A 14,075-nucleotide genomic window follows, 5' to 3' on the forward strand; every position below is an offset into this window, starting at 1 on the left:
GCGAGGGTGTAGGGTATTCCAGTCAATGGTACTATACTCCGAGCGAAAGCCCTTGAATTTGCTGCGAGGTTGGGGATTAATTGTTTACTGCGTCAAATGGATGGATTGATCATTTCAAGACTCATCACAATATAGTGTATAATCAAGTGTGTGTGGAGAAAGTAATAGTGTTGCAGAGGAAACTATAAACCAGTGGAAACATGAACTAAAGACTATTATTCAGGACTACCATCCGAAAAATATTCTCAATGTTGATGAAACTGGGCTCTTTTATAACATTCTGCCAAGTAAAACATTGTTTTAAAGAAGTGTCATGGTGGAAAACTCAGCAATGTAACTCAGCAGAGGGTAACTGTTTTACTCATGGTCAATGCTGATGGATCAGAAAAATTACCTCCACTGGTAATTGGTAAATTTAAAAAGCCAAGGTGTTTTAAGAATGTGAAAAATCTGCCTACCAAATACGATGCCAACAGCACAGCATGGATGACCAGCAGCATCTTCACGTCCACCATGCATGCTCTGGATGCTAAAATGGGAGCAAATCACTGCAAAATACTACTACTACTAGACAAATGTCCTGCAAATCCTGAAGATCTGCAGCACAAAAACATTAGATTAGTGTTCTTTCCCCCTAATTGTACAAGTGAGCTTCAGCCATTAGATCTGGGCATCATCCATGCATTTAAATGGAAATATAGAAAAACGCTTGTTGAAAAAGCTGTGTTTATGCATGATAATGGTATGAATCCAAAACAAATGACCATATCAATCCTTGATGCCATGCATTATGTGGCCAAAGCATGGTTGCATGTTACTCCTGGAACCATATCCAACTGTTTCCAGAAGACAGCAGTAACATTTGTGGAAGAGGAGGAACAACTACAGGAGGAAGAAGATATGTCAGAGACCAACAACTGGGATGTGATGGATGAGTCTTCTTCATTTCAAGACTATGTTGATGTTGATGCTGGTGTGATCACATCAATGGTACCAAGTGTAGAAGACATCCTTTCCAACCACCTTGGTGAAGAAGAAGAAGAGGAAGAAGTGGTTGAAGAAGACTGTGATCAAGAACCTACCGTCCCTACTAGTAAAGAAGCTATCTCTGTTTTGAGGCAGTATTTGCAAGAGCATCAGGAGACGATGGGGCATTTAATGCCTTATACACCATGGAGAGGCAGGAACTTATAAAGAGTGCAGAAAAAGCAAAAACAATTAAAGATTTTTTTAAATAGATAAATGTAAGCAATTGTAAATTCATTTATTTTCAGTTATTAAATTTTGTAATCTAGTATGTACAGTCACATACTAGCAGTGAGTCATCTTTTAGCCTTTTTTTTTAATGTTTTTTACACTCCTGCTATTTACACTTTTTTTCCATCAGTCCCCTGGAAAGTGTAAAAAAGGGGTTTTATTGTATAAATAGATAGATAGAGAGAGAATGATGGCTTTTCAGGAATGACCCCAAGAAATGGGCTAAGGAAAGAGTGGGGGGGGAGTATTTGGTTGGCGAATCAACTGATTTCTTATCTGAACTAGTTATGTTTTAAGAGCTACCCAAACACACAGCAGCCTAGTGGTCAACTTGCATGCATATACACTGCTTATACACTTATATTTCTGATGATTCTGGCATCAGAAATATAAGGCAAGGAGTTCTTAACACTGGAAGATAATGCAGCAAATTACAGACAACTCACTCTGCTTATGTTCTATAATGGAGTGACAACAGAATTAGATAAGGGGAAAAGATTTCTTTAATTTACATGAAAAACACAAGGAAACTAGTATTAATATTTATTTAATATTCTTTGTATTTTTCATATGAATTAAAGAAATCTCTCGTGGGACAAGTATCTCTCAAAGAACTAAAGGGAATGAATCTTGCTAAGGCATGACTGAATTCCACATGTGAGGTTTGTTACACAAACTCAAAGGTTCATCATCATCACCAAATTCATGCCATGTACCCTCAAGGGGTATACATGATATGATAGTACTACATGAACAAAATTACATCATTACCAACTAACTTCCTATCTACAATTTTCCTCCAAACCAGTGTGTTACTTGTCAAGACTCCAACATTATCAGATCTTATATTTCTATCGTCTAAGGCACTTTGTACCATATCAATCCACCTATATCTTGGTCTTCCTCTGGGTCATTTTCCTGCCAACCTGGTAAAGAACACTTGTTTTGCTAATCTTTCTTCGCCCATTCTGCTTAAGTGACCATACCACCTGAGATTAGCTCTGCAAACACATTCCTGGATGCTGACAATGTCAAGTTCTTTCCTAATATCCTCGTTTTTAATATGATATTGCCATTGATGCCCATCTGTTCACACCTATAATCTTTCTAAGGACTCTCATATCTGCAGTCTCTAGTCTTTGGTCAAGTGTTTTACTTCTGACCCAGCACTCATATCCATAAGTTAAAACTGGTTTGAACACTGTCTTGTATACAGCTAATTTAGTGTTCCGACTAATTTCTCTTTTATTCCATATGAATTTATTCAATTGACATCCCACCATACCAGCTTTGCAGATTCTGTTGTCTATTTCCATATTTAATTTACCATTTTCACTAAATATCGTGCCTAAGTAGGTGAAATGTTTTACTTGTTACACAGGTTCTCCGTTCACAACACAGTTGACATTTTCAACGATTCTACCTATTTTCATTGTCCTTGTCTTTTTATTGCTGACCATCATGCCATATCTATTACAACAGTTATTCAATTTAGTGAGGGAATCTTGCAAACTTGTAGCAGATTTATTTAGAAATATAACATCGTCCACATAAAGCAAAGAGCTGACATTATCATCTCTAATTCTGATATCATGTTTAATACCACTTTCCTTCATAATGTGATCAATATAGATAATGAATAACAGAAGGGATAATGTACATCCTTGTCTCACACCAGATTTAACATTAAACCATCTTCCTGTACTACCTTCAATTCTAACTGCTGACTTGCAACTCAAATAAAGACTAAATATTGGTTGATATAATGCTCCATTGACACCATATAACTGTAGCGTATTGAACAGCTTCTCTCTTGGAACCTTGTCATATGCCTTTTCCAGATCGACAAAACTTAAATACAGATCTTTATTATATTCCCATGCTTTCTCGACTATTTGTTGTAAAGTGAAGATCTGATCCTGACAGCCTCTATTTGGCCTGAATCCATCTTGTTCTTCACAAAGCTTTTCTTCCACAATTCTTCTCAACCGTTTCTCAAGTATACTTGCATAGATCTTGCCAGGAACACTCAGTAGGGAAATACCTCTGTAATTCTCACATACAGTTTTATTTCCCTTTTTATATATGGGTACTATGAGAGCTCTACTCCAATCATCGGGAATTCGTCCCTCTGTCCAGGCTTTCTGAACTATGCATGCAGCCACTGTAAGACTTTTATACCACCATACTTCAGCATTTCTAGTCGAATATCATCTACTCCTGCTGCCTTCCCATATTTCAAGCCTTTGATGGCTTTTTCTACTTCAAGTATGGATATCTATTCCTGACTGTATGCCTGGTCAGTGTTTTTTACCACTGTGCTGTTATCACTGCTTGTTTCATTTAGCAGTTTTTCAAAGTAATTACTCCATAATTCAAGGATATCTTTTTCTTCCGTTTTCATGTCACCTTTATCATTTCTAACTCCTTTTATAGCACTCTTTCCTCCATTCCTAAGCGTCTTCAACAACCTCCAGAATATTTTGCCACCTTCTTAATATTTATTTTCTATATTCTTGCCAGAGTCCTCCCATGACTTTTGTTTAGCTAGTTATACACAGTATTTAGCTTTCTTGCATTTGTCTCTGTATTCTCTAAGAGCACAAGCTGACTTATTTGACAGGAACTTTTGATATGCTTTCTTCTTTTCCTTCACTGCCTCTTTGACTTCCTGTGTCCAACCATGGAGTTCTGATTTTTCTATCCTTGCAGACAACTTCACCACATGCCTCTCTAGCTGAATCAATCAAGGCTTTCTTCAAGGCTTGCATCTGAATCTCCAAGGTTTGATTCCTGTTCTCAAACTCATTCATTTTTTCTTCAATAATCTTTGTGTATTTTAGTCTACAGTTCACATATGAGAGCTGCTCAACTTTCATTCGTTTTAAAACTTTCTTACATGTTATTCTTTTCAATATGAAATTCAATTTTATCCTGCTCAAGACTAAATAGTGATCACTTCCAATTTCAAATCCTCTGTACACTCTGGTGTCCTGCACCAGGGAGAAAACATCACTATCAACAATAACATAGTCAATGAGATTTTTCTTATTCCTTGCCTCTTCTCTCCATGTGAATTTGTGCACATTTTTATGTTGGAACATGGTGTTAGTAATAACCAGTCCATGTCCTGAGCAGAAATCCAACAGATATTTGCAATTATTATTAGCTTTGCTCTTTTCTCCAAATTTTCCCAAAATATTTTTGTATGTCTGACAATCATTTCCTACTCTGCTATTTAGATCCCCAACAAGGACTAACTTTTCCTTTTTCATTGTGTCAATTGCTTTTTCTAAAGCCTCAAAAAATTCCTCCACTTCTACCTTAGTAGAACCTTCTGTGGGACCATAGGCACAAATAAGTCTCATTGTCCAGTTCTCCATTCTCGTATTTGCCCATTTTACTCTACTTGAGACTGACTGCCATTCAAGAAGATTAGCCTCATATTTTGTGTTGAATACTATGGCTACTCCTTCTTTTCCTTGATTGTCATTGCCTGAATATAACATTTTGTATTTGTTGCTCAGAAAGATCTCACCAGTTTTTGTCTTTTTTGTTTCAGTCACCTCTATTATGTCGATCTGTTGCTTATCTAATTCCTCGGCTAGCTCCATTTCTTTGCCATTCAGGCTTCTTATGTTGATAGTACCGATCTTTAACTCTGGTGATGTTGAGTTGGGGTATGTTTTTCAGATTTGGGGTGTGTTTTTCAGATTTGTTCCAGTAGCTGACTTTTCGCTGTTCGCCCTGGTTCCCTGGCGAAAACAACGGGGGCCTTCTTTAACTGGGCAGCACCCCAGCCGGCATGAAATTTGTCATGTTGTACCATCATTTTTTATTTTGGTTTAACCAATAAGAATACAATTTGGTCGGCTAAATCCCAAATTGCCAACCCATCCTCGTCCGTTCAGTATCCAAGTAGATACCCAACTGGGTGCACCACGAGAAGGTGAGGATTGGACTTTAGGTCAGAAGCCCTGGTCGGTTCTTCACATTCCTTTAAAGGATATGTGGAGGTCTCCTCTCTGTTATATAGCTTTGACCCTTAAGCACCCCATTTTGCATACCAAACTCAAAGGTTTGGTATGCAAAATAAACTTGCAACATAGATAGGAGAGTAACTAGCTACAGGTATTAGAAAGTAATATATGGAGGAGGTACCAAATGTAAGAAGGTAACCAGTAGTGTACTGCATGGTTCTGTACTCCACCTGTTGTTATTTAATAAATTGATGATATTGGGGGTACTAGAGGCTGATATCCAGTTGTTTACTGCTGATGGTCAGTAGAGGAAAGTGACACCAGGGACATATCATGATACAAAATAAATCCCTGCAGGCTGACTGGAAAAGACTACTTCTAAGGGCAAATGTTAATGAGTGTCAGTTTAACATTTCTAAATATAATGTTATGCAGTATGGACAAAATAGATTGCAGGCAATGTGTCATATTAATGAGAATATGCTGAATGTAATCAATGAAGCTAGAGGCTTCTAGTGGATAGAAGTTATAGTTTACAGAGCCACATTGCTCAGTTGGTTAAGTTATTGCACCAGACAAATGCACTGTTGAAGAGAACATTAACTTGTAAGAGGGAAAAAAAAGTTGTGGTCTTATCAAAGCTCTGTAACGCTAACTTATTTTTTCTATCTGGATTACTGTATGCAAATACGGTCACCTAGGTTCCTATCTCCTTAGATGGGAAGACAGCTGAGAAAATCTGGAAGTGGGTGACGAAGATAACTCTGGTCTGTGGAATTGTGCATATGAGGATAGACTGAGGAAATATGATCTTCAAAGTTTGAGTAATGCATGGATAAGAGGATATAAGATAGTAACATACAAGTTAGTAAAAGGTACTTACAGCATAGATACAAGCAAAATTTTGCAAGGACTTATCGAATGCAGGCAAAACTAGGGTCATGTCATCCCTGGAAACTGGCTAAGGACATGGCTAGGAAGCATGCAAAGTCCATTCATGCTGAATGGCAAATGTGTGGAATGGGCTGCATGTTCAAGGAGAGATACAACTGATATTGAAGTATAAGTGATTAAAATAGCCCTCCTTCAATTAGTCCTTGACTCCCCAGAGGAACATACATAATAATAATAATAAAAATATTTCCAATTATACAAGAGTTACTCATAATGATAATACACAAAAATTTAGACTTGCCTAATAAATGAAGCTGGTGCAGTTTATGATAAACAAGTGCAGCATCTTTAGTACACTCATCTCTATATTTATTGGGAATTTTTAAACCTCCGGTCTTACTTGCAAGTACTCTTCCAATCCAAAGTGTGTGGAGAATTTGACGTATTAACTGCCAAACTGTTGCAGCAAATAAATCAAGTCTGCTTATAGGGAAAGGTCTTCCAAGAGCTCTTAGACAATGTTTAAGTTGACATGCTGCACTTGTATGATCACCCTAATAAAATAAAAGTTTGCCAATGAAATAAATTTACATGATTTTCAAAAATATATCATAATAGGGGTAATTTATGCAATTCTTTCTATATATATATATATACAGTAGAACTCGGTTATAATGATCACAACGAATTCACGTTTATAACAAATAATTTTGAAAGTATATTTGAATTACATTTGATTTAATGGATGTATTTCATGTTTATTATGAATTCGTTTCACAGGAACAACAAACGAATAATACACATTAGTCGTTCCTTTACTGACATTTCGTACGTATGCATTTTCTGGTAGTGGAAAAATGTCGGGAGTCAAACGGAAAATTTTATCGGTTTCCGAAAAAGTAGAAATTATACAGGAGGTGGAAAGTGGCCAATCAAATCTGACAGTAGCAAAGAAGTATGGTTTGTCCCCATCTACAATATCAACAATTTGGAAGAATCGCGAGTTGACTCTGAAAGCTTTTGAAAACAATTTATTGAAGTGTAAAAAACTTAAAAAGTATAATAAAAGTGATGTTGACAAGACACTTCTTTCGTGCTTTAAAGTGCAAAGAACTGCTGGCTTAGCTATTAGCGGATCAATTTTGAAAGTTCAAGCCGAAAAATTTGCTGTTCAACTTGGTTATAGCAATTTTAAATGCAACAATGGGTGGATTGATCGTTTTAAGAAAAGAAACAATATTGTCTACGCAAAAGTAAGTGGTGAGGCGTTGTCTATTGACAAAAACGTTGTTTCTGACTGGATCAAGAATATGGGCGACATGAAACGAAGCAAGGTTTTTTTATAATTTAACGCCCGATAAAACTTTTCAATTTAAAAGTGAAAAGTGCAGTGGTGGAAAACTTATCAAAAATAGACTCACAGTTTCAGTTTGTGTGAACATGACCGGTAGCGATAAAAGAAAGCTTCTTGTAATTGAAAAATCGGCAGCCTAGATGCTTTAAAAACATAAAGAAACTTCCCATTGATTATACAGCAAATAAGAAGGCCTAGATAACATCTTCAATTTTCGAAAATGAAATTCACAAGTGGGATAAAATCTTTGCAGTGAAAACCAGAAAATTTTGTTATTGATAGACAGCTGTCCTGCCCATCCTGTTGTGGCTAATTTAACAAACATAAAACTTGTTTTTTTGCCACCGAATGTGACATCTGTCTTGCAACCATTTATTCAAGGCGTAATTAGATGTTTTAAATCCCATTTTTGTCGTCTGTTAGTCTTGGAACTGATAGAACACAGAGAAAAATCCACGGAAAATGCTTATGCTTATAACTCGAAGATCAGTGTACTTCATGTAATACGTTTAATGAGTGATGCTTGGAATTTGGTGTCATCGTCTACGATACAAAACTGTTTTAAGAAAGACGGTCTTGCGGAATATGAGTGCAAATCTGAAGAAGATGAAGAGGATAACTTACCATTATCAGCGTGGTTAAAAGCACAAAACTTGAATAATTTTGAAACGTGCACAGAAATTGATAGTGGCGTCGCAACTTCGGGTATACCGACAGATGCTGACATCTTAAAACAAATCTCTCACACACCAGAAGAAGATAATAGTAGTAGTGACTCCGAGGAAGAAAATAGCAATGATGAGAAAATCGTTACCTAGTGTGAAGCAGAAAGTGCTTTACAATTTTAACAAGATTTATAGAATCGCGATCTATAAGTTCAGATGACACATTCAAGCATCTTAGTGGTATAAGTAACAATTTCAAATGTATGAAATATGCGTCTTGTGCAAAGCAAAGCACGCTTGATGATTTTTTATGTAAAAATGTGAAGTTTTAAAAATAAATTTTTGTTCTTTACATGTATGTATGCACATATGTATTTATGTTACCCAATATACCTATGCTGAGAAAAATCTGAAAACATTTTTAATTTGCTCAAATTATGACCTTCTTGGATATAACGAATAACGATTATTACGAACAAATATATGCGGTCCCATGGAATTCGTTATAACCGAGTTCTACTGTATATACATGTATACGTATACATATACATGTATACGTATACATATACATGTATACGTATACATATACATGTATACGTATACATATACATGTATATGTATACATATACATGTATATGTATACATATACATGTATATGTATACATATACATGTATATGTATACATATACATGTATATGTATACATATACATATATATGTATATGTATACATATATATATATATATATGTATATGTATACATATATATAAGATATATATATATATATAGGATATTACAGTTGATGAAAATGACATCATGGCTAGCTTGGACATAACTTCTTTGTTCACTAATGTCCCAACAGATGAAGTCCTAACATTACTCAAGGACAAGTTATCCAAAAAAATGTTAGCCTTGCTTACACATTGCATCAGGTCCGGTTACTTCAAATTTCAAGATAATATTTACAAACAAAATCATGGACTGGCTATGGGTAATCCTTTATCTCCTGTTCTTGCAAATATTTACTTAGAAGATTTTGAAACCAAGGCTATCTCTTCCTTTATTTTAACACCTAAAGTTTGGAAACGTTATGTGGATGATGTCTTCATTGTTTGGAGCCATGGACATGAATCCCTTATGGTTTTCCTCGAACATCTCAATAGCCGACATCAAAGTATTAAGTTTACTGCTGAGCTTGAAACAGATAATTCCTTGCCTTTTCTTGATGTCAAACCGACCCGCTCTTCTGCTGGTAAACTAAAAATATCGATATATAGAAAACCCACACATACCAACAGATATCTGCACAGTCAATCCCATCATTTCCCTCCTCATAAGCTTGGAATAATTTCCACCTTGGGACATAGAGCCCGTTCTCTTCTTGATGATCCAAATGAACTGCTTACAGAAATAAACCATCTGAAAACTTCTTTCGAAGTTAATGGATATTCCAAGAAAATCATTAACAAATTCCTTCTTAATCCTCCCAGACATCACTCAGAAGAAACAAATAGATTCAAAAGCAATATACCTATTCCTTACATAAGTACTGTTTCACATAAATTAGCAAAAGTTCTAAAAAAATACAATATCAGAACCTTGTTCACTCCACTTCCAAAGATCCGTTCCTTAATTAGCCACCCAAAACCTTGTCATCATCAACTCAAATACCCTGGCGTATATAAAATATTATGTGACTGCGATATTCCTTATTTCGGGCAGACAGACAAATCTGTCGAAATGCGTATGGAAGAACACATGAGAGACATTACTTACAAGAGACAGCGAGCAAGTGCATTATCAAGTCATATCCTCTTCTCGGCTAATCCTAATGATGATAACCAAAGTCACAAAGTCTGCTGGGAAAAATCTACAAACATCTTCCGTTGCAGTGACGAAATAGAGAGAAAAATTGTGGAATCGAGAGAAATCATCTTCAATCCTGTTCATCTAAATAACAACTTAAGCTACAACCTCCCGGATAGTCATTCAGCTGTAATCATGTACTGGCGTTCACGTGATGCAGCAAGCACGCACTCTCCCAACAATGCAACAAATGAAAGAACAGCTTCAAATACAACTACAACGTTTTCATGCTAATTATGTATAAAGACTGTCTGTGTTGTTCATAGTCTTTTAACCCTCAATGTTTAGTGTTTTTTCTTTTATAATGTCACCTGAAGAAGGCTGTTACAGGCCGAAACTAGTAGTGTGTTTATATTAAAACCTTTTTAATTAAATCTCGGTTCTAGTCATTCAATTTTTTTTCGTAAAACTATGTATGTTAACCGAGTCAATGATCATTCTGTCATCACATATATATGTATACATATATGTATACATATACATATATATACATATACAGGGTGTTCGGGATAAATTTGACAGTTTCGTAAGGAAAAAGAAAATCTTCTTTGTATCTATTAAATTTAATGAATTGACAAAAAAACATTACAGGCAGAGTTAATTACAATACTATCAACAAGATTTACTCAAAATAACCACCATTAGCATCGATCACAGCTTCAATTCTGCTTCGGAACCTCGAACAAGCTGATGCTACAGTCTCCCTGGGAAGGGCCGCAAAAACTGTTTTAATTTTATCCATTAACTGGGCTTTTGTATTACTGGAAGTGCGATTGGTGTCTTTTTCAACTGCGCCCCATACAAAATAATCCATGGGGTTAAGGTCTGGGGAGTTTGGAGGCCAAACATTTGGACTGGTGAAGTCGTAGAAATTTTCAGACAACCATTTTTGACTTTTCCCAGAAGTGTGGCAAGGGGCCGAATCCTGCTGCCATACATACGGCCTACCATTGGCTACCCTTGTTATCCAGGGCTTGACTACAGTTAGCAACTCCACGAACAAAGCCCGAATTCCAATGCCAGGGTTCTTCAACACCTGTTCCTGCAGATTTGCGAGGAATTCTGCTGTACGAACACAATCAGATCGTCTGCTAGGGATCTTTCTTCTTGCTACATCCTCGTAGTCACCATTGCAAGTCTCTAGTTCATGCCTGATTGTTTTTACTGTATTCAGGGAGCATTGGGCAGCAGTCGTAATATCCTTATTTTGATGGCGGGCACGAATCATCATGATACAAGTTATTCTCTTCCATGATTCAGGTGGGTTCCAGCTATCCATCCTTTCTGACATCTTGTATATGAATGAAGAAGGGTCCAAACTTTTAAATGAAGAGAAGTGTGTGTTAATACATGTAACTTACGGAAAAATATAATTAATTATAAATATGTCAAACTTATCCCGAACACCCTGTATATATATGTATACATATACATATATATATATATATATATATATATATATGTATACCTCAATAAAGGTCGAAACCGGTCTGGGTAGTGGCCCCTTGCCTTTAATACAAAACATCATACATCCCCTTCTTGGAGATGTGTTTTGGCATTAAGGGTAAATATTAAGATTAGTGATCGGAGCTTGTTCCACCTTTGCCACGAGTTGCCCTGATCTTGCACTACCTGTGGGATCAGTTAGACTTGCATCAATTGCAGGCGCAAACTTGACTTTTAGTCTGTTTGCTTACTTGGGAAATGGAGTAAAACCAGGTTTAAAATTGCTTGGTATCCTTAACATATTTATATCCAAGGTAAAAATACTTTCTACATATATGTATACATATACATATATGTACACATATACATACATATACATATATGTACACATATACATACATATACATATATGTACACATATACATACATATACATATATGTACACATATACATACATATACATATATGTACACATATACATACATATACATATATGTACACATATACATACATATACATATATGTACACATATACATACATATACATATATGTACACATATACATACATATACATATATGTACACATATACATACATATACATATATGTATACATATATGTACACATATACATACATATACATATATGTACACATATACATACATATACATATATGTATACATATATGTATACATATACATACATATACATATATGTACACATATACATACATATACATACATATACATATATGTACACATATACATACATATACATACATATACATATATGTACACATATACATACATATACATATATGTATACATATATGTATACATATACATACATATACATATATGTACACATATACATACATATACATATATGTATACATGTATATATGTATACATGTATATATGTATACATGTATATATGTATACATGTATATATGTATACATGTATACATGTATATATGTATACGTGTATATATATATATATATATATATATATATATATATATTTGAAAAAAATAGATTTAATGACTCCAAGACCGAGATAACATATAAAGATTTTAATGATAAATACTACTAGTTTCGGCATATAGCAGCCTTCTTCAGGTATTTATAAAGGAAAGGAATACTAATAAACATTGAATTATTTAAACAAACTGTAAATTACAGGTACAAATTGCCTCACATAATCGATGCATAAAAACGTTGTATTTTTCAAGTTGTTCCAACTGGCGTGCCATTGTTTGTTGCAATTGTGCGTGCAAGTTCACGTGAACGCCAATATTGAATAACTGCAGCATGGCTATCTGGGATGTTATAACTTAAATTATTATTTAAGTTATAACAACTGCATAATCTTTCTCATCATTTTCCACCACAAAAACTTGGAATTATATCTACCTTAGGCCACAGAGCACGTTCTCTCTTAAATGAACAAGATGAACTACAAAAAGAAATGAATCACCTCACTCTTATTTTTAAACAAAATGGATACTCTGAAAAAACAATTAAGAAATTTCTTCTGAACCCTCCTAAGCAGTGCACAACAGAGACTATTAATTTTAAAGGTAGCATCTCCATTCCATACATTAGCACAGTCTCTAAGAAAATAGCTAAAGTCCTTAAAAAATATAATATCAGGACCTTCTTCACCACACTTCCAAAAATCCACTCTCTAATCAGCCATCCAAAACCTACTCATCACAACCTTAAGTACCCTGGAGTATATAAATTGTGGTGCGATTGCAATATCCCATACTTTGGTCAAACTAACAAATCTATTGAACAACGCACAGAAGAGCATAAGAGAGACATCTCATACAAAACATCTCGTGCAACTGCGTTATCCAGTCATGTTCTTTTTTCAAATAATCCTAATGATGACCAACAAAGCCACTCTGTATGCTGGAATAGATCAGAAAATATTTTTTGCTGTGAAGATGAGTTTGAAAGGAAAATCGTAGAATCAAGGGAAATCCTACTGAACCCGGTCCACTTAAATAATAATTTAAGTTATAACATCCCAGATAGCCATGCTGCAGTTATTCAATATTGGCGTTCACGTGAACTTGCACGCACAATTGCAACAAACAATGGCACGCCAGTTGGAACAACTTGAAAAATACAACGTTTTTATGTATCGATTATGTGAGGCAATTTGTACCTGTAATTTACAGTTTGTTTAAATAATTCAATGTTTATTAGTATTCCTTTCCTTTATAAATACCTGAAGAAGGCTGCTATATGCCGAAACTAGTAGTATTTATCATTAAAATCTTTATATGTTATCTCGGTCTTGGAGTCATTAAATCTATTTTTTTCAAATGTATAACAACCGAGTAAAAGCTGATCGCCACATATATATATATATATATATATATATATATATATATATAGAACGTTTTTTACTTTGGGTATAATATATGTTAAAGCTACCAAGCTATTTTAAACCTGGTTTTAACCCATTTCCCAAGTAAGCAAACAGACAAGTCAGTCAAGTTTGTGCCTGGAAGTAGTGCAAGTCTGGATGACCCGCAAAGTAGTGCAAGTCTTAGGCAACTCGTGGTAAAGGTAGAATAAGCTCTGATCACTATTCTTAATAT

The 14,075-nt window shown here is 35.0% G+C and overlaps 1 protein-coding gene across 1 annotated transcript in view; it reads right to left on the reverse strand.

The window, feature by feature from the left end:
- The window catches only part of SREBP (Sterol regulatory element binding protein), a 155,594-nt gene that overhangs the window by 88,363 nt on the left and 53,156 nt on the right, over positions 1–14,075 (reverse strand). Inside the window, exon 7 of the mRNA XM_090403191.1 lies at positions 6,433–6,685. Within this exon, the coding sequence (XP_090259317.1) occupies positions 6,433–6,685 (253 nt within the window). The remainder of the gene's footprint in view (positions 1–6,432; positions 6,686–14,075) is intronic.

Source organism: Typopeltis vanoorti, chromosome 13, assembly GCF_054136105.1.
Source record: "Typopeltis vanoorti isolate ZY-2024b chromosome 13, IOZ_Tvanoo_1.0, whole genome shotgun sequence".
Classification (NCBI taxonomy): Eukaryota; Metazoa; Arthropoda; class Arachnida; order Uropygi; family Thelyphonidae; genus Typopeltis; species Typopeltis vanoorti.